Consider the following 27,595-nt stretch of genomic DNA (forward strand, 5'->3'; position numbering starts at 1 on the left):
CAGAATAACAGCATCATGACTGCTGCCAGCTTTCCGGGCATTCTACGTCATGATGTGCTGAGCATAGTCGTGCACCAACTGTACATTCAACGAGTGATACGCTTTGCGGATGCGGTACATCTCAGCATTTAGATGCGGCGCCTGCAAAGCCACGTGCGTGCAGCCGATAGTGCCTTGTACCATGGAGAAAGTTAGCTATCCTGGCAAAACCATGTGCACTTTCCGCCTACTTCTCTCTGGTCAGAGAGAGAGAACAATGAAGTCCCCTCTCCTGGCATAAACAAGTTTTTTTCCACAGGACCCAATGAAACCTGTCTCTGCTGCTGCACTCAATAAGCCTGTTAAGTTTATCTTTTGTACAGCTAACAACGAACGTTAGCTAACAGAACGTTAATGTCATGAGCCAATGACACTAGCACAATGCAACACTTTTAACCATATCCAATTTGCATAAAAATGAAATATCACTGATCCAAAATCGGCGACACTTTGTTGCTGTGAATGGCATGAAAGTGACAAAAGTCTGTGAGCACATAGAACAGTAACTTTGCTTTTAATAAGGAACATTCACAATCGTACCTCGAGTGGCTCCATAAGGTTCAATTTAATTTATGTTCAAAGTCATCAATATTGCAGACCTAAGAATATAGATATACATGTACAATGAATAATGGCACAATGATGATATATAAACTTGCTTGCCTTTTCCTCTTGAATGGCAGATGGATGAGCACCCATTGATCAACTCCAGTGACATACTAAACCAGCCCTTGATCTCCGATACGGAAACTAATGTCATAATAAGGTTGAGACAAAGGGATGAGTTCTTGTATGAGAACACAAATACAAAGAATTAAGCCGACAACATTTGCTATCAAGTGGTATTTCACAGAGATTACTTTATGTTTCTAACTTAGTTGAGAAAGACTTTTAAAAAGTGCACCAGCTGCACATTTTAAGAGACTGGATGTGAATGATCTGAGAATCCTACAGGGTCTTGTATCAATTTATCCACTCAGCAGTATCACTCTACAAAGCAAAGCTACCAGAGTTGAATACAAACTCTACCTTTAGCTCAAAGACTTCAAATTTGCTGCTTTCTCAGCATACTACTGAAGAATGTGGCATTGGCCCAGAAATTCCTCTCGAGGTCTTCCGACGGGCAAACCACTGTAGAACGAACAGAAAATGCGCACTTATCTTAAGCTGCTGCGCCTGCATGAGATTCCGGACCGGAGGACTCTCGTGTCGCAGCGCGTTCACGTTGGGACATCCGCAGGAGTCACGTGGGCCTGGACACTCAATCATGGCTAAGTATTTTCTCATTCATAGTAATAGGAGATTCGTAACTTACAAACCTCCTATTACTATGAATGAGAAAAACCCAAAAACGCATAAACATTACATAAAACATTTTAAAAACTAACATAAATACACTAATAGAAATTAAAGTTGTTATAAATGTTTTTTAAAGAAAAAAAATTGCCGATTTTAAAAAAGAAATTAGGTTAGGGTTTAAAATAACATTACCTGAATGGGCAAGGTTTTAACATAAGTAAGTTTTTAAAATTTTTTATTTTAATCATGTTTTTGATATGTTTTTTAAACTCTTACGCCTGTAAAAGTAGGCTATGCGTCTGCTTCTATCAGGCGCAAGAGTTTTGAGGACATTTGCTGGGCAAGATATGCGTAAATCCCGCAATCTTGCCCGTGCAAATGTCCTCACTCCCGATTGGCTGATGATGTATCAAGCTCCAGCTTGATAGATTAGAAAAGCCGGTTTCCAGCACATGCGCATTGCATGCTGAAAACCGACACCTTCCCGGGTCCGTAGAAACTTCGTACGGGCCCGGGGCGTCGGAATTTCCACGCCAATGTGTCCTAACGCTGCATAACCAACATCATCATGTCTACAGTTCCCTGGGAGTGCATGCAACACCATGCTGCTCTTAGGCTTCACTTTGAAGCCAGAGAGTAAAATTAGGATTGTCTCCAAGGACTAAGGTCAAAGACAGACTCCACAGCTGAGTCTATGCAAATTGCTCTGTACCATTACACAAAGGATTTCCCCTTGGGATACTTCGTTTTCAACAAAATAATTATTTGTTTGAAATGCATAAATTAGTGGAAATTCATATGCAAGTATATACAGTATGCACACTGTTAATACAAAAATGAAGCACAATTTCAAGAGCTTAAACAGCAACGAGACAAGACAAATCACTTTTACTCTAATTCAGTGCATGGCCTTGAAATGATGGCCTAATATCCAGGAATGAAAATTGCTTTTTGGATTAATTCACTTTAACCGGAGATGTTTGCTATATTTCTAACAAAGCACCAAGCATTACTGACAGCACCATTTAAAAAATACAAAATTGCACTTCCTATGGAGATATTTGAATGCTTCACAGAAAGAAGAAAAACTAGACAAAATGACACCATTATCATTGGAAATTAAAAAAAAGTCATGAAAACAGCAGATGTGAAAACTGTAAAGTCACTTATGGTATATTATTTAGTGTATTTAAAGGTTATTTCATAATAATATCCTGGTTTCTGAGTATTCAAAAAAAAAAGCAGGGAGTTTTTTTTGTAACCAATCCAACATTACACTTCAATTAACATCACCAAAATAAATTATTGCTGGTCATTCATCTCATTTGCTGGTTTGTGGGGAACTCTCAATGTGCAAATTGGCAGCCAGATTGCCAATGCGATAATAGTGGGTGCACTGCAAAGGTAACTTATTAACTGTGAAATGCTTTGGGATATCACACAGATGTGATAAATTGCAATATAAATGCTACTTCTTCCTTTATTCCCTGTAGCAATGCAACTTTTCTTTTAAAGTACTTCCCAATCAAAAATTGATTTTTTAAAAGATTGCTCATTTTGAGTTGGACTTCTCTTTGACTAGCCACTTTTATGCTGTTCCTTTTATCTACCCAGCCTGAGTTGTCTTAGAAGCAAATACTGATCTGCGAGAAGAAAAATGCGAGACTGGCCCATTTTTCATCATATTTTATAGTAACTTTTAATTCTAATCAACTAAGTCACCAATGATGACGTTAAGAAAACTTTTGACAAAATACACCAAACAAAAAGACTACCAGAATATCTTTGCGGCCTTTGACAGGGACAGACGAAAACATTCCCCAACAAGTTAAGTGATGGGGGCGGGGGTTAAAGGAAATTAGCAAAGTTCGACATCAGGGAGGTGGGGGAAACCTAAGGCAGCGGAGCCCTTAAAATGGAGTTATAATGGCGTGCGCATCCTGATGAAGCCATCACAGCGTGACTTTGCCATTAGGTCTCTGCTCCTCTGCAGTAGGTGGCCTCCCCGTGCCTGATTTCAGGCAAGTTAAAATGATGAGGGGGATGGATATGAGTTGGAATGCAGTATGAATTCCTGCTAGCTATCATAGGCCCCTTCCCACACCGTTCCCACCAGGTGGGGAAGGTAGAAATACTCCCTGAAGGATGCATGGAAATAGGAGCAGACAAGAACTTACATTTATAGCACCTTTAACGGAAAAAAAAAGTCCAAAGGCGCTTCACAGAGGTGTAATAAAAAAACTGGCGGCCTAAATAAAGAAGGAGATCTTAAAACAGATGACCAAAAGCTTGGACAAAGAGCTGGGTTTTAAGACAGTCTTAAAGGAGGAGACCGAGGTGCTGAGGAGAGGGGATTTAGGAAGGGGGAGTTGTGCAGGAGGGGAGAGTCGGATGGGCGAGTGTTTTAGGACTGGAGGTGGCTATGGAGATACGGATTAATTGATATGGATTAAACTGATTAATTGCCAGATCATAGACAGCTGTAGCCAACCCAACTGTGGTAACAGATGAACAATAAGAAAAAGCTTTCCCTTTCCATATCTAATGTTTCAGGTTGATGATCTTTTGTCACAACAGGGACAAGTTAGAGTTGTAACAGGTTTTAAGCAAGTATAGAGGCAGGGTAAGAGGGGATGGGAGGGGAGGAAAGAGCAAGGGGAAGGTCTGAAATAGGATGGAAGGCTGGAGTGATTAAATGACAAAAGGGATGATGGTGCAAGGCAAAAGGAGATGGTAATGGGGCAATTAAAGAAACTGTCTTCACGGTAGAAGACACTAAAAACATCCCAATAGTGGATAATCAAGGGGCTATAGGGAGGGAGCTTATAGGGAACTTAACACAATCACTATCACTAAAGAAGGAGTACTTGGTAAAATAATGGGACTAAAGGCAGACAAGTCCCTCGGACCTGATCGCTTACATCTTCGGGTCTTAAAAGTGGCTGCAGAGTTAGTGGATACATTGGTTATAATCTACCAAAATTCCCTGGATTCTGGGGAGGTCCCAGCGGATTGGAAATGTAACGCCCCTATTTAAAAAAAGGAGGCAGAGAGAAAGCGGGAAACTTTAGACCAGTTAGCCTAACATCTGTCGTTGGGAAAATGCTGGAGTCCATTTTTAAGGAAGCAGTCGCTGGACATTTGGAAAAGCATGAATCAATCAAGCAGAATCAGCATCATTTTATGAAAGGGAAATCATGTTTGACAAATTTGCTGGAGTTCTTTGAGGATGTAACAAGCAGGGTGGATAAGGGGGAACCAGTGGATGTGGTGTATTTGGATTTCCAGAAGGCTTTCGATAAGGTGCCACATAAAAGGTTACTGCACAAGATAAGAGCTCACGGGGTTGGGGATAATATATTAGCATGGATAGAGGATTGGCTAACTAATAGAAAAGAGAGAGTCGGGATAAATAGGTAATTTTCCGGATGGCAAACAGTAACTAATGGGGTGCCACAGGGATCGGTGCTGAGGCCTCAACTATTTACAATCTATATTAATGACATGGATGAAGGGACTTAGTGTAATGTACCCGTGTTTGCTGATGATACAAAGATGGTGGGAAAGCAAATTGTGAGGACGATGCAAGAAATCTGCAAAGGGATATAGACAGGCTAAGTGAGTGGGCAAAAATGTGGGAAAATGTGAGGTTATCCACTTTGGCAGAAAAAAAAATAGAGAAACAAATTATAATTTAAATGGAGAAAAATTGCAAAGTGCTGCAGCACAGAGAGGACATAGGGGGACTTGTGCATGAAACACAAAAAGTTAGTATGCCGGTACAGCAATTTATCAGGAAGGCAAATGGAATGTTGGCCTTTATTGCAAGGGTGAAGTATAAAAACAGAGAAGTCCTGCTACAAATGTACAGGGTATTGGTGAGGCCACACCTGGAGCACTGCATACAGTTTTGGTCTCCTTATTTAAGGAAGGATATACTTGCATTGGAGGCTGATTAGAGAAGCTTCACTAGGTTGATTCCGGAGATGAGGGCGTTGACTTATGAAGCTAGGTTGAGTAGGTTGGGCCTATACTCATTGGAGTTCAGAAGAATGAGAGCTGATCTTATCAAAACATATAAGATAATGAGGGGGCTCGACAAGGTGGATGCAAAGAGGATATTTCCACATAGGTGAAACTAAAACTAGGGGACATAGGCCACAGTTTTCATGAGCTGCAAGGCTCGCCCATTTGCCGCCCAAAGGACTGCCGATTGCCGCTGAGAGACCGGGTAGTACTTTGCCTGAAGGATTCCTCTAAAAGAGGTGGCAGTACCGCCCGGCGGCAAAATAATGGCTTACGCCGTCAATCTGGGTGGCAGCGGGCGGGAGCTCTCAATCTCGGCAGCAAAGGAGCTTGCCGCCCAAGTGCCGCCGAGGATGGAATCGGGCCCAGCGAGGGTGGAAAACCTGAAAAATAAAAACATCACAAAAAAAAAAATCACTGGAATATCTTCAGGGGAGCCCATCCAGGTAAGTCGCTGTAAAGATTTTTTAAAAAAAAAGATTTTCATTAACCTTCTTTTGCAGGTCTTCATACCTACCGTCGGGTAAGAACAGCCTCCACGCAGTGGTCCTTCCTCCTGCTGGCGCAATCTGGCATCTCCGCGTGCGGGAGGCCGCTTACGCGACTTGGCCACCAGAGGACATCAGCGGGCTGTTCTCGGCGGTGCTTCCCTCCCGCCCAAGTGGAAACTGGGAGCGAGGGGAAAATGGCAGGAAAACTCGCCGGCAATTGGCAGTGGGCAGTAAGGCCACCAATATGGGGGCCACAGTCTCAGAATAAGGGGCCACCCATTTAAAACTGAGATGAGGAAGAATTTCTTCTCTCAGAGAGTTGTAAATCCGTGGAATTCTCTGCCCCAGAGAGCTATGGAGGCTGGGTCATTGAATATATTTAAGGAGGAGAAAGACAGATTTTTGAACGATAAGGGAATAAAGGTTCATGGGGAGCGGGCAGGGAAGTGGAGCTGAGTCCTTGATCAGATCAGCCATGATTTTATTGAATGGCAGAGCAGGCTCGAGGGGCCAACTGGCCTACTCCTACTCCTATTTCCTATGTTCTTAAAAGATGAGTCTAAAGAAAGTGTAAATGGGAATATAAGAATCATCAGCAACAGCTGCCATGTGAAAAAATAGGGGCATAGGTTATATGAAATTGTTGAACTCGATGTTGAATCCAGAAGGTTGCAAAGTGCCTAATCGAAGAGGAGGTGCTGTTCATCGAGCTTATGTTGAGCTTTGTTGGAACAGCGTAAAGAGGCCGAGGACAGAGAGGTCAGAGTTGGAGTAGAGTGGAGAATTAAAGTGACAGGCGACTGGAAGCTCGGGAACACCTTTACGGACTGAACGGAGGTGTTCGCAAAGAGGTCACCTAATCTGCGTTTGGTCTCCCCAGTGTAGAGGACACCACATCATGAGCAGCAAATACAGTATACTAAATTGAAAGACGTACAAGTGAATCACTGGAATGAGTGTTTGAGGCCCTGGACAGTGGGAAGGGAGGAGATAAATGGGCAGATGCTATATCTCCTGCGCTTGCACGGGTAGGTGCCGTGTGAAGGGGTGGGCTGTTGGGGTGATTGAGTGGACCTGGGTGTTGCGGAGGGAATGGTCCCTTCAGAATGCTGAAAGAGGAGGCAAGGGAAAGAGGTGTTTAGTGATGGGATCACGCTGGAGGTGGCGGAAATCGTGGAGGATGATCCGTTGAATGTGGAGGCTAGTGGGCTGTAAGGCGAGGACAATGGAAACCTTATTGTGGTTCTGGGAGTGAGTGGAAGGAGTGAGAGCAGTAGTGGGAGAAATGGAATGGACACAGTCGAGGGCCACGTCAACCATGGTAGAGGGGAATCCTTGGTTGAGGAAAAAGGAATACATATCAGAAGCACTAGTATAGAAGGTGGCACTGTTCAAGATGATCTAACCTACTTCATAATAATGTGTTAAAAATTAGCAGAGGCCAGAGAAGAAATAATTCAACTGCTCAGAGAGTGAAAAATTTAAATTCCCATTTTACTCAGGCAATCACATTACAAGCCATTCTATCCACTCTAAACCATTTGTGATAATCAGCGCAAGATCTGCCGATAATTTCTCTCTAGGTCACAATAATCTCAAAATATTCCTTCCATCTATGAGCAGCTATTGGGGATTCTTTGGTTTCACAGCTTACTATAGAGAACCACTTGATGTCTGGATTATTTATTTTAGAAATAAGTTAACTGTGCAGACAATATAGAAAGATCAAGGTAAGTTATACTTTAGGGCAATCTGACAATAATAGATCAACTGCTTAAATAGATGATATTTAAAAATCAACCTAAAAAGTAAAATAAGATAGAATGCAGTGACGTGTTATCTTTATACAGAATGGCCTAGAACAATTTTCTAGGCAAATGCAAGTTCTGCCAATAATCTAACAGCTGTGTTTTCAAATTTATTCAATTTGAATGTGGTACTTTGTGCTAAATATTACTCTGCCAGAAAATGATGGCATTAAATGCCAGAAATTTTCCAAAACATTATTGAGCACTGGGCTGTGTTTGAATCCTGACATCAACAAATTGGAGCAGAACTTTTCCTTCTACATGTTTTCTTAAACTCTTTAATTCAGTAATGGTTTTTGAATACTCAGGCATTAATTATCTAATGCCAGAATTCTCTTAACCTCCATAAATATGAATAAGGGAAACTTCCAGCTAATGTGACTGGTGACTAAAACAAGTCACAACATGTATTTCTAATATTTACAAGATCTGACACTTTTGTGTGTGCATAATTAAACATGAAAAAACAAAACAAACTATTTTTTAAATTATAGTTTTACTTCATTTCAATTTATGAGTTTACATTTCTATGGTTAAGGTCTTCGGAGTGAGCACCTGAAGAGACATTTGTCCAACACTGCACTGCTGCACTAAAGTACCAATCTGATCTGCATGCTTTCATCATCATGATATCAAAAAGTACTCCTAAAAACTAACTCATAACAAAAAGCATCTTCCAAAAGTGATCCAAGATTTTTTGAGGGTCTCAACTTTATTTGGTGTTTCATTGACAATCTGCTTCTTCTCCCTGCCAAGACCCAGGCATTCAAAATGGCTTCCTACAATCACTTGGATGTCAGCCTTAGCTCAGTGCTAATACTCTGACCTCTCAGTCTGATGGCCGTGGGTTCAAGCCCCACTCCAAACCCCTGAGCATGGAATCCATAAACATAAAGGTGAATCAGAAAGTGGAAAAGTGGAAAAAAAAAAGATAAAAAAACAAATTTAAAAGCTCTTTATCAGAATGCCAGAATGCATGTAGCATTTATAACAAAATAGATGAGTTGATGGCAGAAAGAGATACAAATGGGTTGCAAGGTGACCCGGACTGGGAACTAAATATTCAGGGGTATTTGACAATTCGGAAGGACAGACAGAAAGGAAAAGGAGGTGGGGCAGCACTGTTAATAAAGGATGAGATCAGTGCATTCGTGAAAAACAAGATTGGCTCAGAAGTTCGAGATGTTGAATCAATTTGGGTGGAAATAAGGAATAATAAGGGGAAAAAGTCACTGGTGGGCGTAGTCTATAGGCCCCCTAACAGTAACTACACTGTTGGACGGAGTAGAAATCAAGAAATAATGGAGGCTTGTAAAAAAGGAATGGCAATAATCATGGGCGATTTTAACCTTCATATTGATTGGACAAAGCAAATTGGCCAGGGTAGCCTTGCGGAAGAGTTCATAGAGTGTATCCGGAATAGTTTCCTTTAACAGTACGTTGCGGAACCAACCAGGGAGCAGGCTATCTTAGATCTGGTACTGTGTAATGAGATTGGATTCATAAATTATCCCTTAGTAAGGGATCCTCTAGGAATGAGTGACCATAACATGGTCGAATTTCAAATTCAGTTGGAGGGTGAGAAAACTGGCTCTTAATCCCGGGTCCTAAGCTTAAATAAAGGAGACTACAAAAGTATAAGGGCAGAGTTGGCTAAAGTAGACTGGGAAAATAGATTAAAATATAGAACAGTTGATGAGCAGTGGCAGACATTTAAGGAGATATTTCATAACTCGCAATGAAACTATATATCCCAACTGTAAAAGGGACTTACAGGGGAGGATTAAGGAAAAAAAGGGATGCTTATGTCATATATCATATATCAACGGCTAAATATTATAGAATCTTTAGAGGAATATAGAAAGTTAAGAGGCAAAATTAAAAAGAATATTAAGAATGCTAAGGCAGAGCATGAGAAATTCTTGACCAGTAAAATTAAGGAAAACCCCAAGATATTCTTTAAATATATTAAAAGTAAGAAGTTAACTAAAGAAAGGGTAGGGCCTATTAGAGACCATGAGGATAATCTTTGTGTGGAGGCGGGAGATGTTGGGAGGGTTCTTAACGAATACTTTGCATCTGTTTTCACAAAGGAAAGAGGTAATGCAGATACTGCTATCGAGGAAGAGTGAGATATTCTGGATGAAATAAATATAGTGAGAGAGGAAGTATTAAGGGATTTAGCAGCTTTGAAAATAGATAAGTCCCCAGGCCCGGATGAAATGCATCCCAGGCTGTTGAGCGAAGTAAAAGAGGAAATAGCAGAGGCCTTGACCATCATTTTCCAGTCCACTTTGGATTTGGGCATGGTGCCGGAGGATTGGAGGACTGCTAATATAGTACCCTTGTTTAAGAAGGGAGAAAGGGATAGGCTTAGTAATTATAGGCCTGTCAGCCTAACCTCAGTGGTGGGAAAATTATTGGAAAAAATCCTGCAAGACAGGATAAATCGGCATTTGGAAAGGCAAGGATTAATTAGGGACAGTCAGCACAGATTTGTGAAGGAAAGATCGTGTCTGACTAGCCTGATTTAATTTTTTGAGGAGGTAACCAAGAGGGTCGATGAGGGGTAGTGCATACGATGTTGTATATATGGATTTTAGCAAAGTTTTTGATAAGGTCCCACATGGTAGGCTGGTCATGAAGGTTAAAACCCATGGGATACAGGACAAAGTGGCAAGTTGGATCCAAAATTGGCTTGGAAGTAGGAAGCAAAGGGTAATGATTGATGGATGTTTTTGTGACTGGAAGGATGTTTCCAGTGGGGTTCCGCAGGGCTCAGTACTGAGACCCTTGCTTTTTGTGGTATAAATTAGATTTGAATATAGGAAGTATGATTAAGAAGTTTGCAGACGACACTAAAATTGGCTGTGTGGTTAATAATGAAAAGGAAAGTCATAGGCTGCAGGAGGATATCAATCTACTGGTGTGGGCAGAGCAGTGGCAAATGGAATTTAATTCAGAGAAGTGTGAGGTGATGCACTTTGGGAGGGCTAATAAGGACATTAAGCAGTAGGTCACTTAATAGTGTAGATGAACAAAGGACCTTGGAGTGCTTGTCCATAGATCCCTGAAAGTAGCAGGCCAGGTGGATAAGATGGTTAAGAAGGCATAGGGAATGCTTGCCTTTATTGGCTGAGGCTTAGAATATAAGAGCAGGGAGGTTATGCTTAAATTGTATAATACTTTGGTTAGGCCACAGCTGGAGTACTGTGTGCAGTTCTGGTCGCCGTATTATAGGAAGGACATGATTGCACTAGAGAGGGTGCAGAGGAGATTTACTAGGATGCTGCCTGGAATGGAGAATTAGTTATGAGGACAGATTGGATAGGCTAGGTTTGTTCTCATTGGATCAGAGGAGGTTGAGAGGAGACCTCATTGAGGTGTACAAAATATTGAGGGGTCTGGACATAGTGGATAGTAAGGGTCTATTTCCATTGGTGGAGGGGTCTATTATAAGGGGGCATAGTTTTAAGGTGATTGGTGGCAGGTTTAGAGGGGATTTGAAGAGGGGCTTCTTTATGCAGAGGGTTGTGGGGATCTGGAACTCGCTGTCTTGAAGAGTGGTGGATGCAGAAACCCTCACCACTTTTAAGAGGTGGTTGGATGGGCACTTAAAGTGTAACAACCTGCAGGGTTACGGACCTAGAGCTGGTAATTGGGATTAGACTGGATGACCTTTTGTTGGACGGAGCAGATATAATGGTAAGTATTGCAGGGAATAGAATACGGCCAGGATGATCTCCTGGACTAGTTTCGATCACCTGAATGGGTTGGAGAGGAATTTTCCCAGATTTTTCTCCCTAAATTGGTCTGGGTTTTTAATCTGGTTTTTGCCTCTCCCAGGAGATCACATGGCTCCGATTGGGGTGGAGTGTAGAATGTTTTAGTATAAGGGATTGGTCGCAGTTATGGCGAGGTGGATTGGTTGGGCTGGGTGCTCTTTGCCTTTCCGTCATTGTTCATAGATTTATATGTAACCTTTAGGGCTGCTGACCAAGGGCCATGTGGTTGTTTGTTGGCTGGCGCGAACACGATGGGCCGGAATGGCCTCCTTCTGCATTGTAAATTTCTATGTTTCTATTTCAAATGAAAATCATTATTTAATAGTTGCTGTACAGCAGTGTTTCTCAATCAACAGCACAGATCCATTGATATGCAGTGAACTCAGTGGGAGCTTCGTTCAGGTCGAATTGATCACTGTAGGTCTTGATTTTTTTTTTTAAATAGGTTAAAAAAAACTGCTAGATATTACTGACAAAGATGAATTCGATTCTAGCTGCATATCGATTGGCACAGTATTAATTTGGATTGCAGGAGGTCAATGCCTATGAGCAATGTTCCCGACATTTGTACTGCTAAATCCATCTCTCTTATCTAGCAGCTGACTCATAGATCCAGCTTTTTGTGAGCCTATGAGTTTGCCACCAGGATTAGGGAGTTCAATTTAGAATTATAAACACCAGGAACCAGCTCGCAGACACAGCTCTCTCAAAATCTGAATTAAATGGTGTCAATATTAAAACAGCTTCTGACTACAGGTGCACTTAAAAGATCCCATGGCATATTCGAAGAACGGACAATTTACCCAGTTTCCTGGCTAATATTCAACTCTCAAACCAATACCACCAAAATAGACTCATTGGTTATTTATCTTATTTGCATTTTGTGGGACTTTGTTTGCTGTGCTTGCTTACAAAACAATGATTACATTTTAAAATGAATTAATTGACTGTAAAACAATTTGGGATGTCCTGAGAATGTAAAAAGCTCTATTATAAATGCAAGTTCTTTCTTTCTTTCATGGTCAGAAAATGAACACAATAATACACTTCATGTCATCCAAAAAGAATAAATCAGTCCATTCCTTAGTTTAGTAGGTATGAATATGTTTGCCTCATAAACTATACTGAAATAAAAACAGACATTACCACTTATACATTAAGCATTTCCCACCCAGTAATTTTCAATATGGTTTCTTGGATCCCAGAATATACAGTGAGCCCAGTGCAGTTCCACATCCTGCCAACTTTAAGGGTGGTAAAGAAACTAAACTCACAAATGTCTAATTATAATCAGTATTAAAGCTGCAGTTTACATTGATATAAGGACTAAACAGCGACATAGATCACTGCTCAAATAACATTTATGAAGGCTATTAATTATTATACTGAATTCTGCAAACAGTCAAGAATGGGTTAATACTTATACCAACTTTGCCATTAATCATAACATTTAAATGGGACCTGGCTTAGAATAAAACATGAGTGTTATAATCCAAATCTCTTTATAGTTCAAGACATATCTTGCATTTTGTGAAGAAAATTTAAAGAATCAAAGCTCAGCATGAATCATGGAACTTTGAAAGAACTTATAACAACAATTTTGATTTTGGCATTCCTTCTTACTCAGCCACTGGGATACTCATTGTTGAAGAACTGTGCACAAGCCAAGCCCTGGGTCATAAAATGACAGACAGACCAACTGTAAATCAAAAGCTGTCAAAGTACAGGTCACAGTAATTTAATATGCCACATACTGCTTTTCATCTCAGGCCAACTGAATAATTGTTCAGTATTCAAGTACTTAAAGAGGAAGAAATCCAAACAGACTGTTTACAGGACAACTTGCAACACAATGCTACTAACAATTCATAAAATAGTCCAAAACACTTCATTAAAGTATAAAAGTGTTTTACAGCTGTGGAGCTTTTCAAAGTATGATTGGCAAAGCTTATATTAGTACTATAACATATGTTGACCGAATAATGTCAAGGGTAAACTTCATAGCAGAACTCAGCTTCACAATGGAGGAACAGTTCCTTGTCCAAAACAAAAATCAAGATATAACTAACTGGCTATCAAAAAGAACTGTTAAATTCAGTATGTTTGGAATTTCAATGTTTCGCTGATAAAAGACAACTACAACTGCACAACGTGCTTAGCATTTTTTCATGAAGTTTGAATGTGTGTTGAGCCAGAGTGAACTATTAATTCAGCACTATGTTATTGGAATAAGCACTAAAAAAAGTAAAACTAAGGGCCCAAGTTTCCACATGATTTGCGCCTGATTTTTAGGAGCAACTGGTGGAGAACGGACTAAGTTAGCAATTCTCCACATTTTTTTTTCTGCAGTTCTAGCCAGGTAGAACAGTTCTACTTTGGAACAGAATTTTTTCTTCAAAAGGGGGCGTGTCCGGCCACTGACGCCTGATTTCAAAGTTTCCACAGTGAAAACGTACTCCAAACTAAATTAGAATGGAGCAAGTGAAGATTTTTGTAGAACTGAAAAAACCTGTTCTACACATTAAAAAATCAGGCGCAGGTTACAAATTAGGCGTCCAGAACGAGGTGGGGGGGAGGGGGGGGAAGGGAAGTCATTAAATTCTACAATAAATCCTTATTTATACTTATACAAATAAATCCAACCTGAATAAACATTTATAAGCAAAGAAAAGATTAAATAAACCATCTTCGTACCTGTGTGAAAGTGCTTCAGCCAGCCTCACAAGTTCGTTCGTTCGTTCCCGACGGCAGGGGGGGGGAGGAGGAAGCCATTCCCGACGGCGGGAGGGAGGGGAGTACGGGCCCGCCCGCCCGAACGCAGCGGGGGGGGGGGGGGGGGGGGGGAGGAAGATGTTCCCGACAGCGGGAGGGAGGGGAGTGCGGGCCCGCCCGCCCGAACGCAGCGGGGGGGGGGGGAGGAAGACGTTCCCGACAGCGGGTGGGAAGGAGACAGTGAGAAGGCTGCAGGAAGCCTCAGTGCTGATGGCAATGTGCTTTTATTAAAAAATGTTCAAAAATTAAACAGCTACAAAGAACTACAAAAATGGCCGAGTGCCAATGTTTCCTTCACACTGCGCGTGCGCAAACGCTCCAACGCACACGCGCAGGGTTGCCGGCAGGAAAAAAACTAATTTAAATAGTACCCGCCCCCTCCCACTTACAAAATCGGCGCGAGTGTAGGCTCCGCCCCCCTGGGCGCTGCGCCAAACAGACAAGGAGCTGCAGGGCTCTCCAGAATCGCAAGGTTTTTTTCCGGCGCCGTTTTAGGCGCGAAAAACGGGCGCCCAGCTCAGAGGGGCGCCCATTTTTTATTGTGTGGAAACTTGGGCCCTAAATGTGTATAATACCTAGCTTGTAAGATAAACCTCAAGTGTGTATTATAGCCTTTACTTAATTTCCTGTGTCACACCACAATCTTTCACAGATTTTGAGAACACCTGAGCAGGCCTTGTTGTAATTTGGTTCCCTTTTTTGCTACTGACTATGCCTATCAAATGCATTGTTCAATAGTAAATATTCATACAAATTACACCATGGGCTAGAAATTCGGTGATTTTGCGACCAGGCTTTTTGTACTATTACACTTTTTTTGGCTAAAACCCAGTGAGCGGAAAATTCAGAGAAGTTTTGCGGCGGTGCTTTTCAAATACCGCTGGAGGGAGGAGCGCCACCATGCAGACTCAAAATATCGCTTTCGCCAAAAATTTGGCTCTGAGCGCACCTGTATTTAGGACGAAAAAAAACACCAAGGAAAAAGCTGCGTTGCAGCCCTTGGATCAGCAGTAAGTATGAAAAAAAGGTAAGTTAAAGTTTTTATTTTTTAATTCTTTTGCAGCGAGTCGCTTGATAAGTGGCTTGTAAATGTTGTGTGTATTTCTTTTTGTTTTTTGCAATTTTTTTTTTTTTTAGGCGTTTTTCCACCCTCCCTAGGCCCAACTTGCAGCGATATCGGCCTCGGACTAAAGTTGGCGAGGATCGCGTTTTGCGCCGCGAATCCTCGTGCAACACCGATTTTTACCGTTGTGCAAATTAAACCTTGAATTTATGGCCCCCATAGCGATAGTGTGATAACGATAATTTTGGCAAAACCGAATTTCTTGCCCCATGCCTTTTACAATCACAATTGCATAGAATTAAGCAAAAGCCTCTACACTGCACCATCGATTATGGAGAATGTTGAACGATTACTAGACATGGTAAATGTGCACCAACAGTTTAATTGTGAACAAATATCCATTAACACCAAGACATTTTAAAGTATGAATAATACACAACAAAAGTAAACAGGAACTTTATAAGAAATCATATGCTCCTATTTTTCAACAGATAATCTACAAGATTTAACTTACTTTTCTCCCAGATACTCTTACACAACAATTTGAAATATTATAATTTTGGTCCATATTTAAATAATTACTACTCAGTCTGATATACTTTACAGGTAACTGCAAAAACATGTTGAAAAAAATTAGTACTACTTATTGTTATACAAGTATTTGAATATTTTGTAGCAGTCCACAAAATTTTTTTTTTAAGCAGATTATAATAAATGCAATTTAATTTAAATTAACTAAGAAATAAATGTTCCATAGTTCACATTCCACACAAGCTTAAATTATAAAAGATTTTCAACTTTTGAGCACAGCCCTACCTGTGTCCTCGTTTACAGTGAAACGTCCCAGGCCACTGCCATCCCGAATGGAGTACTGAATCTCTCCATCCCTTCCAGCATCATCATCTTTTGCTGCCACCTGCAGAACACTTGTCCCAATTGGTGCATTTTCCTTCACTGATGCCATCTTAGCAAACTCTAAAAACTGTGGTGTGTAAAGATTTTCATTCACGTCAACCACTTCAATTTCTATAAAGGATGCTGAAGACAAAGATATAGGCCGACCTTTATCTTTAGCACGAATTGTCAGGTTATAGACCTGCTGTTTCTCAAAATCGAGCTCTTTTGACAGGCGTACAGCTCCACTGGATCTGTCAATTTCAAACTTCCCATTATAATCATTTCCCAAAGAATAGCGTATCTGGCCACCCAAGCCAAGGTCAGGATCATGAGCTTCAAGCCACGTTACCACAGCACTGACAGGCATATCTTCGAGCACCTTGACAAAGTAACTTGAAGGAACAAAACGGGGAGCATTGTCATTAGCATCAACAAAAATGATCTTCAACGCCACCACAGAATACAGTTGATGACCACTCTCAGCTTGGTCACGGGCTTCTATTTTCAGTGTACAGTTTGTAATTAATTCGCGATCAAGCGACCCAGTCACATAAACAATGCCAGTTGAGGCATTAATAGCAAATTGATGGGTGTTTGTTAATAGTGTATACATTACTTTACTGTTACGGTCCAAATCTTTATCCGTGGCCTCAATCTGAACTACTTCTGTACCGATCACTGTATCTTCTGGAATGCTAACCAAGTAACTCTCCAGCAAAAACTGAGGCTTATTATCATTAGCATCCTGGATATGGATGGTGATCAGCCTCCAGGCACATTTTGGAGGAGACCCCAAATCATAAATGGTGATGTTAAGAATGTATTTATCAGTTAATTCACGATCCATTGGCATCAGAATTGTTAGCCATCCGGTTTCCATTTCAATGTTAAAACAACTATCAATATTGCCATCAGAGATGGTGTATACAATTTTGCCATTGAAGCTACTATCTGCATCTGAAGCTGTGATCTTAACAATAGTACTGCCAACTGGAAGGTCTTCCTTTACGGCTATTTCAGAAGGAAAGGATTTATCAAACTGTGGAGAATACCTGTTAATCGAATAGAGATCGAGGAATAAGTCCTCCATCTTTGATTTGTTGATAACTTTAGCCCTTTTGATCAACTTTTCAGTTAGTTTCTGAGCAGCTCCAGTTTCTCTGCATGCATAGTCCTTTGCAGGCAGTTTACCGTGCACCAAGGAAATATTAAGAAACATAGGATCAGCAAAGTTCTCTCCATCTGTAGCGGTTATCTGAAGTGAAAAGAGTCCATCTTTTGGATTTGCACTATCCAATGCTTTTGTTAAGTAAAGCACACCAGAGTCAGAATTCAGGTCAAAGAATCCAAGCTCATTCCCAGATATAATCCTGTATTTTACCAATTCCAGTTCATCAACATCAATAGCTGAAACAGCAGTCACTTGTTCACCAACAGGAAACTCGTGTGAAATCACTCCTCGGCAGTCCACTTTTTCAAACAGGGGTTTATTGTCATTAACGTTTTCCACATATACTGTTACATTTACTTCACTCTCACGTCGATAAGGAGAACCCCAGTCTGAGGCCCTAACAAAAAATCTGTAACTCTGAGGTGAAGACTCAAAATCTAGCTGGTCACTTTTGCTGATGACACCAGTAAACTGGTTTATTATAAAAGGCAATGGATTCAGGCTGCCGATGCTGTATGTTACGTATCCATTTTCTCCTTGATCATTGTCAGTGGCAGAAACAACTAAAACGCTGCTACCAATAGGCAAGCTCTCGTTGATAAATGCCTCGTATGATAGTTGGTGAAATTCTGGAGTATGATCATTGGCATCTTCTATCTTTATGATGACTCGTACTTTCATTTCATTGGCATTGCTCTTCACTTCCAACACAAAATGTTCTCTTTCAAAGTTGCTTATATGCTGTGCTGTGGTAATCAGGCCAGTTCGGGGATTAATGTAGAAATTAAAAGCATCTTCAGTTGCACTAAGTTTATATTCCACATTCGGTGGTTCAGGCTTTAGCTTAACAGCAACAACAACTACTCCAGGAGGAGCAAATTCATTCAGTTCCACTTCATAGACATCTTCTTCAAAAGTTACTTGGCTTTCATTTTCTTCAGGATTTCCAATATGTACAATTTTCACTGCAGAGAATTTCTGAGGAGTTCCCTTATCTTTTGCTTGAAGGGTTAGATTATAGCCATAGGGAAAGTCTTCCCAGTCTACTGTCTTTGCCACCTTCATCCTGTACTCCTTGCGTCCTAACCCAGTTCTAACAAGATAGAACTGTTCTAAAGGATCGCCTGCCACAATGGCTATAGATTCAATGTCCCCATTTATTCCATCATCCAGGTCATCCACAGTCACAATGGCATAGGTAGGATCACTGTCCAGCAAGGAGGGAATGTGAGTTACCACGCTTAGCGTTGGGGCATGTTCATTGATCCTATCAATATGAATGACTAGCTTTGCCGTACTGCTTACTCCATTGTTGCCATAAAGTTTCATTCCACGATCCACGGCTAAAACCTCCAGGTTATATTGGTTTATCTCATCATAATTCAATCTACCACTTAGGGAGACTACGCCACTAGTTGGATGAACAGCAAAGATGTCAACTCTTTCTTTAAAATAATAATAAAATTCTCCATTTGATCCAATATCTGCATCAGTTGCTGTCACTTGTGCAATACTAGTTCTCAGCGGCGTGTTTTCAGGAATTGTTACAGAATATGTCGTTGGAGAAAATAAAGGCCGCAAATCATTCATATCCAAAACTTGAATATTCACTTTTGTCCATGCCTCCAAGGCTTCCCCTCTAATTGCAGCTTTCACAATAAGCAAATAGTGGTTTTGAACTTCCCTGTTTAATATAGCAGAATTGCCACCCTTCGTCCTTATCCTGAGGAAGCAGAAATCCCCAAATAAAACAACTTCTGCTTTAAAGAAGCTGTCCTCATCTCCAGAAATAATCCTGTATTTAATGTCCCACGATAGATCAGACACACTGATCCCCATTTTAACTTTACTGTTGGCATAGGTCCTTGCAGCAGAGTTCTCGTAAATAGTGGCATTGTACAGGGAATGTGTAAACTGGAAGGTTGTAGACAATGCTGGTTCTTGAAACTGGTGACCCTGACAACTACATCCAAAGAGCTGGAATAGCAGGAGGGCGAGGCAGAGGAAGGAAAGTGGCAAGCCTGCCCCACAGCCCATATTTAGATCCATCCCATCATTCTTCCATTCTAACAGTTAGAGATAGAAAACAAAAGAAAGGTTATGAACAAGGGTAATTTACACAATGGTCACTCTATTGTTTAGAACCACATTTCTACTTAGAATTTTAATCTTTTGAGCAAGAGGGGTGGTAATCTACTAATTACTCATTTAATTAACAAGATTGATGTAGGCTTTGAAAATGTGCTTTAACCATGGGATGAACTATAATGCAATCACTAAACACAGTGTGTAACTATTAGTGTTTTCAACAGAACTTCACATCTTTCCTTCTCTTCGCCCCTTTCCCCACCCCTACACTTGCTTAAAAACCTGTTACATTTTCCAGTTCTGATGAAGGGTCATCAACCTGAAATGTTAACTCTGTTTCTCTCTCCACAGATGTTGCCTGACCTGCTGAATATTTCATAAGAACATAAATAATAGGAGCAGAAGCCACCTGGCCCCTCAAGCCTGCTCTGCCATTTAATAAGATCATGGCTGATCTGACCATTCCAGCATTATCTGTTTTTATTTCACATTGTAAGTATTGCCCAAAATAGAAGACAGGCTTTATGGGAATCATTTATTTTCTTTTAATTTATGTTATTATAAAGGCATCGTCTGAGGATGCTTTTTTTTTCAAAACAGAGGCCTGAATGCTCTGTTCAAATTTAGGACTAAATATTCAAAGTGAGTGGATTACCAATATTAGTTGTGACTTCCAGGCACATTTTCCTGAATTTTAAATGCGACTGCAACCCTCATTCAAACACATTTAGGTGACCTATAAACACTTGTCCTTTTAATGATAAAAGAAAATAATTGATAAATATCGTAGTAAAAAGAAGTAATGTAGCCTTGGGCAAAAAACAATGGAAATTACTCTTTGAAGTACAAATAAAATGGAAAATGAGCAGAATTTATATAGTTTGCATTGAGTATTTGAAGTGGCAAATGCATTTGGATATTCTGTTATTACAGTTTATGTAATTGAATCATATGCAAGGACTCTCATTCATTGTTAAGTATCAAGTGGGGTAAATTTATATACCAGTACAAAGTAACAGTTTGAAATACACCATCCTGGCATCAATCGCATTCCTACATTGATTAACTAACCATGTTAATTATTAATTTGTATTTTTTAAACAGTGTATGGCAATACCTGAACCTTCCCTGATGTTGTTAAATCATTATAGGCAGTCCCTCAAAATCGAGAAAGACTTGCTTCCACTCTAAAAGTAAGTGCTAGTTACTGGTTCCCCATTTTATTTTGTCTCAGATACTAGACAGCAGATAGCAGTAGCACTGGCATGTTTTGAATATGTACATTACAGCTGTTAAAACTAATCACTCGCAAAATAGAAATGTTTACTGTGATGAAAAAAAACACACTGTTTGCAAGAATATTAAACTTTCTTACTTAATTCAGTGAATGTATATGTTGAAAATTAAGAAATATTGAGGGTGAAATTGCCCTGCGCCCCGATTGGGACGGTAACCATCTGTGGCCAGGACATTTAGCGCCTCACATGGAATTTCCCTTACCGCCCCTGAAAGGAAGCGGAGTGCAATTTCCTGCGCTCCACTTCCTTTGGGGGCGGTAACCAGGGCGCTACTGGGGTGGGGAGTCAAGTGCTCCACATAGCTTAAATTATATCCATGATGTAGCTGTTGGACCTAGATATCTGATATTTAGCAGTGCTGGATGGGGACAGTTGAGGTTGGCTGTACTGAGGTTGATCCTTTGCTTTGGTAGCACTAAGGATGACACTGGATTTTGTTAACAATAGGGAATGCTCCCAGGTTTTCATCGAACTGGAGAGGGGGTGAGGTTCTGGAGTTTGGCAGTACTGTAGTGGGACTGTGGGATTTGGCAGCATGATGGACTATGCTCGACTATGTCATCATCCAAGCCAGGGATCGCAAGGATGTGTGCATCACCCGCACCATGACAGGAGCTGACGACTGCTAGACGGACCACCGCCTAATCCGATCCATCATTGACATCAACATAGTCCCAAAGCGGAGGTGGCAGCAAAAGCAGTGCTGCAAAAGAGTCAATGCCGGGGCATTTAATGACCCAGTTAAGAGAGCCCTATACAGGCAACGCATCACAGCTAACCTGGCGTGCCTTGATGACCCTGAGATGCAGAATTCCCACAGCATTTGATCTGCCGCCAGGCCTCCATAACCAGTGCCTGCAAAGAGACGCTTGGTCACTCAACCAGGAAACACCAGGACTGGTTTGATGAGAATGATCAGGAGATCCAAGAGCTAATAGATCGCAAGCGCAGGGCGTTTGAGCCTTAAGCAACAACCCAACTCGGGAGCAGCAAAGCAGCATTACAGACAGCTCAAGGACGGTTGATGAACAGTGGTGTATATTTAAGCGGATATTTCACAACTCTCAAGAAAAATATATTCCAGTGAGGAGGAAAGGGTGTAAGAGAAAAGATAGCCATCCATGGCTAACTAAAGAAAGGACAGTATCCAATTAAAAACAAGAGCATACAAAGTGGTCAAAACTAGTGGGAGAACAGGAAGATTGGGAAGCTTTTAAAAGCCAGCAAAGAATGACTAAGAAATTGATTAAGAAAGGGAAGATAAGACTATGAAAGTAAACTAGCACGAAATATAAAAACAGATAGCAAGAGTTTCTATAGGTATATAAAAAGGAAAAGACTGGCTAAAGTAAATGTTGGTCCTTTAGAGGACAAGACCGGGGAATTAGTAATGGGGAACATGGAGATCGCAGAAACTCTGAACAAATATTTTGTATCAGTCTTTACGGTAGAGGACACTAACAATATTTCAACAGTGGATAGTCAAGGGGCTATGGGGGGGGGGGGGGGGGGGGGGGGAGGAACTTAACACAATCACAATCACTAAGGAGGTGGTACTCAGTAAGATAATGGGACTAAAGCAGATAATCCCCTGGACCTGGTGGCTTGCATCCTAGGGTCTTAAGAGAAGTAGCGGCACGGATTGTGGATGCACTGGTTGTAATGTACCAAAACTCACTGGATTCTGGGGAGGTCCCAGCAGATTGGAAAACTGCAAATGTAACGCCCCTATTTTAAAAAGGAGGCAGACAAAAAGCAGGAAACTGTAGACCAGTGAGCCTAACATCTGTGGTTGGGAAAATGTTGGAGTCCATTATTAAAGAAGCAGTAGCAGGACATTTGGAAAAGCAAAATTCAGTCAGGCAGAGTCAGCATGGATTTATGAAGGGGAAGTCATGTTTGACAAATTCGCTGGAATTCTTTGAGGATGTAACGAACAGGGTGGATAAAGGGGAACCAGTAGATGTGGTGTATTTGGACTTCCAGAAGGCATTTGTAAGGTGCCACATAAAAGGTTACTACACAAGATAAAAGTTCACGGTGTTGGGGGTAACATATTAGCATGGATAGAGGATTGGCTAACTAAAAGAGAACAGAGAGTCGGGATAAATGGTTCATTCTCTGGTTGGCAATCATAACTAGTGTGGTGCCGCAGGGAGCAGTGCTGGGACCCCAACTATTTACAATCTATATTAATGATTTGGAAGAAGGGACTGAGTGACGTAGCCAAGTTTGCTGACGATACAATGATGGGAGGAAAAGCAATGTGTGAGGAGGACACAAAAAAATCTGTAAAAGGACATAGACAGGCTAAGTGAATGAGCAAAAATTTGGTAGATGGAGTATAATGTTGGAAAGTGTGAGATCATGCACTTTGGCAGAAAAAATCAAAGAGCAAGTTATTATTTAAATAGAGAAAGATTGCAAAGTGTTGTAGTACAGTGGGACCTGGGGGTACTTGTGCATGAAACACAAAAGAATAGTATGCAGGTACAGCAAGTGATCAGGAAGGCCAATGGAATCTTGGCCTTTATTGCAAAGGGGATTGAGTATAAAAGCAGGGAAGTCTTGGTGACGCCACACCTGGAATACTGCATGCAGTTTTGGTTTCCATATTTACGAAAGGATATACTTGCTTTGGAGGCAGTTCAGAGAAGGTTCACTAGGATGATTCCGGAGATGAGGGGGTTGACTTATGAAGAGAGGTTGAGTAGCCTCTACTCATTGGAATTCAGAAGAATGAGAAGTGATCTTATCGAAATGTATAAGATTATAAGGGGGCTTGACAAGGTCGATGCAAAGAGGACGTTTTCACTGATGGGGGCGACTAGAACTAGAGGGTGTCATCTTGGAATAAGGGGCCGCCCATTTAAAACTGAGATGAGGAGAAATTTCTTCTCTGAGGGTTGTAAATCTGTGGAATTCACTGCCTCAGAGAGCTGTGGAAGCTGGGACGTTGAATCAATTTAAGACAGAAATAGACAGGTTCTTGAATGATAAGGGGATAAGGGGTTATGAGGAGCGGGCAGGGAAGTGGAGCTGAGTCCATGATCAGATTCGCCATGATCTTATTGAATGGCAGAGCAGGCTCGAGAGGCCGTATGGCCTACTCCTGTTCCTATTTCTTATGTTCTTATGTTATGTTAAAGGGAAGGGCCGCTGCAGACTCTGCATGGCCTCTGATATCCTCCAGTGGGCCACCAGGACAGTGTGCAACCGGGCCAGCAGCCCGGCACCAAAGACAACGACCATGCTAGAGCTACCATCGTCAAGCCGACCCGAGAGTCGGCTGACAAAAAAGACGGTGGCCCGGGATGTTGGCGCCATCCCCTTTAAGCACTACACCGAGAGGGGTCACTGCCCTCCGGAGGCACTAATGGGGCTATAAAAAAGGGGCAATTTCACCCCCATTGTTTTTGACCTGCAACTACCAAATAATTTATCATGTATTTGTAGTTTGCAAAGGATTCTGAAAAGTTTAGTTTTCTTCAATAGCCCTCCATTGCAAACACCATGGCTGAAATGGTCAAAACTGCAGAGGAAGAGGAAGGTTTAGCTTAAAGCAGATCACAAGATAGTTACAAATAAGGAAGGTCCTTTAGCTCATCGTAGCTCATAAAATACCTTGAGTTCTCTCTCCACCCCTGTCCCCCTCTTCACAACACAGCATGCAACAGTTTCTTAAATGATTTCATGGTTTTTGGCTCATCTTGAACATGAAAATAATTTCAAATACTGTTAAAATAGCAAAGAGTTAATTTACACTGAACTCTGAAGATAATGCAATTACATTAAAACTAAACCTACTTTAATTCTGTCAAAGCTTACATTTGCAAAACAATATGCACACAAAAACACAGTGGATGTCCTTTGCGAAGATAAATATGGTGCACTTTTTACTTTGACCTCCAGTCTGCACATATAAAATGTATATTATCCACAAAAGAGAACTTAGCTTGTTAGTCTTTTATTCCCCAAAAAAGCACCAATACATTCCAAGCCTAAACATTCCATTCTTACCTATCCAGAATTCTCAATCAATTTATCCAAAACACATTCGCATAAACCTGGAAGCGACCACTATCTCCAGTACTGCTACACTAATCCAACCATAGAATTAATTCATTCACTAGTTTCCCTAATAAAGTCACCAATTGGCACCATTCCCACTGCAGTTCTTGGTTCTGGGAGAATGCCAAACAAGGTCCCTATTGCAGCTATACAGAGTTGCTGCGGTGCTGTAGTTATAGCAAGCGTCAGCACAATAGTAGCACTGATGGAATGAGTTAATGAAACATTTCAACTCTCATTCTACTGGCTGTACTACACATATTTTGAAACAGTGCCATGTCATCAGTTTTGTAAAACTGACCCAAAATTGGTGCATAATGTACCTTTATCAAAAAAAATCATAAAATGATACAGCACAGATGGAGGCCATTCGACCGATCATGTCTGTGCGCTGTGAAGGAGCGATCCAATTAGTCCCCTGTCCTTTTCCCCATTGCCCTGCAATTTTTTCCCTTTCAAGTATTTACCTAATTCTCTTTTGAAAATTATAGCTGAATTATCTTCTATCATCCTTTCCGGCAGTACAATCCAGATCATAACAAATCGCTGCGTAAAAAACATTCTACTCATTTTGCCTCTGGTTCTTTTGCCAATTACCTTAAATCTGTGTCTTCTGGCTGCCAACCTTTCTGCCAATGGAAACAGTTTGGGGTGGATTCGGTATCGCCCAGTTAGAGGCAGTAACACCACCTGGTCGGTGATTTTACGACCAGCCGGTAATTATCGCCGCCAACCGCGAAATTCAGTTTTACCGCCTGAAGTTGGGATTGGAGCAGTAAATCAGGTCTTACACGCTACTCTTGAGGCACTAAACATCGATAAGTGGGCCGGTAAAATCTGCAAGAGACATACTGGCGCCATCTGGAATCAATTGAGGTAGTGATATGATACGGCAGTGCCGCATGCTTATCTTCGCTGCCTACGTTCTCTTACTGAGAGGGGGAAGATGGCAGAGGCGAGAGCTCATCAGTTCTCCGACGCCGCCATTGTTGCACTCCTGGATGGTGTGGAGAGGCAACGTGAATTGTTGAGGAGCGAGACTGGCAGGAGTCACAGCCGCAAGCGTACCGCATATTGTGGAGGGAAGTTGCACAGATCGTGTCTGCAAGAAGCACGGTGCCCAGGACAGCCACCCAATGCAGGGAAAAGTTCAACGACTTGACGTGGATATTAAGGGTGAGTATCTTTTACATGAACCTTAGCATGCAATGCTCTGAGCTCAATGTCTGGTGTTTGCAGTCTCCCCTGAATAGTATGTGTCGGACCCCATGTTCTTCGTGAGTGAGCACAGATGCAAAATTCGCATTTGCAGTCTTAGCCACTCCCTGGGCCTGCATGCACACCTAACATTCCTGCTCAGTTGTTGAGACCCACCCCTGGTCTTGTTACCTCAATCTCCAAATGCATGTGGAAGATGGTAGCCTCACCTTAACTGTTAGGTGCTGGCCCCCACATACCATCATTGCCACACCTAGTGCGCGCAGCTATTTTAAATTACATCGACCTGTGTAGACTCTGATACAGTAACATCTACTCAACTACGTAAGGCACCTCAGATAGACTGATAGAAGGACACTAACTCAGATGTTGTGTTTCTTCTTGCAGGCCTGGCCAGCGCATAACCAGCACGAACAGATGGGGACTGGAGGAGGGGATCCTGACCTCCAGGCCCTCAATGTGATGGAGGAATGTGTTTCGGCTCTCATGGGCGCACAAGTTGCTGCGGTGGCCATGGGTGAGGCCGAGCCCCTTCGGAACAGTCACGGTATATTGAGGACCTTTGCATCCTCTAACGGACCACTTCACTCTGACACCACAATCCTTCCCCATGTTCCATGAGACTGGCATTTCAGAACGCCTCTCCCAGTCCTGGCCCCTTCCCCTGCAGGTCACCACTCTTCTCTGGCTTTGTAATTTCAGATGAAGAAGGGCCCAGGAGCCTGTACATGAGCCGTCCAATGCCGGTGATGGTGGAGACGAGTAGGAGGACACCTCACTGCCAGTGACTGAGGAGCCAGCGGCCTAAGCGAGCGGGGACACCACCTCAGTTGAGGAGGGCGTGGTCGGGGAGTTGGAGGTGGGTGATGCTCCAGGACCTAGTGGCTTAGAATAATGCCACGGGGGAGGGAAAAATCAGGGGCCAGCTCCTGAGAGTGAGTGCGCACCTGAATGACGCTCAACAGCACTCTGATGAAGAATCCGAGCTGGAGGTTGTTGCAAGACAATCATTGCCGATGCACAGCGATCTGTTGGGTGGCATTGGCAAGGATGTCCGAGAGCCTCAATGCACTTGATGTGAGGATGAACGAGTCCGCCTCAACATTTGCACTTGCTGCCCATCGAGCCCATCCTTGGTAGATACCAACGGATGTTGGAAGCCACAAGTGACCATGCGGTCCCAGACATGATGGTGTGGGCTATGGCTGATGTGGCAGTAGCCATTGAACACCAGACCGAAGCCATGCAAGGCCTGCATTCTGTCATGTCGTCATTGTGTGGTGGCATCAATGCGCTCTGTTATGATGCAGACGCAGTCTGCCCTGATGGCAGACTCACTCTGCTCTGATGCAGAGTCAACTTGATGCCACGCAAGCGCTGACTGCTGCCATTGTGTCTGGGAACCCACAGTCCAACAGGGAGCTAACGGCACCAAAGCAGGGCAGCAATCGGTGCTCCCCAGATTGTTCCAGATGCCCCGGGGGAGTGGCAGCATGTTGGTCAAGATGGAAAGTGATGTCCTCTCTCAGGATGACATCATTCCGCCTCCCACCACTGCCATTCCGCCTT

At 42.0% G+C, this 27,595-nt stretch overlaps 1 protein-coding gene across 3 annotated transcripts in view; it reads right to left on the reverse strand.

Moving 5' to 3' along the window:
• LOC139275058 (protocadherin Fat 3-like) overlaps nucleotides 1-27,595 on the reverse strand; it is a 941,319-nt gene that overhangs the window by 704,448 nt on the left and 209,276 nt on the right. For all 3 annotated transcript variants that reach the window (XM_070891994.1, XM_070891992.1, XM_070891993.1), the window contains exon 2: nucleotides 16,100-19,417. In XM_070891994.1, the coding sequence (XP_070748095.1) occupies nucleotides 16,100-19,417 (3,318 nt within the window). The remainder of the gene's footprint in view (nucleotides 1-16,099; nucleotides 19,418-27,595) is intronic.

This window comes from Pristiophorus japonicus, chromosome 10 (assembly GCF_044704955.1).
Source record: "Pristiophorus japonicus isolate sPriJap1 chromosome 10, sPriJap1.hap1, whole genome shotgun sequence".
NCBI lineage: Eukaryota > Metazoa > Chordata > Chondrichthyes > Pristiophoridae > Pristiophorus > Pristiophorus japonicus.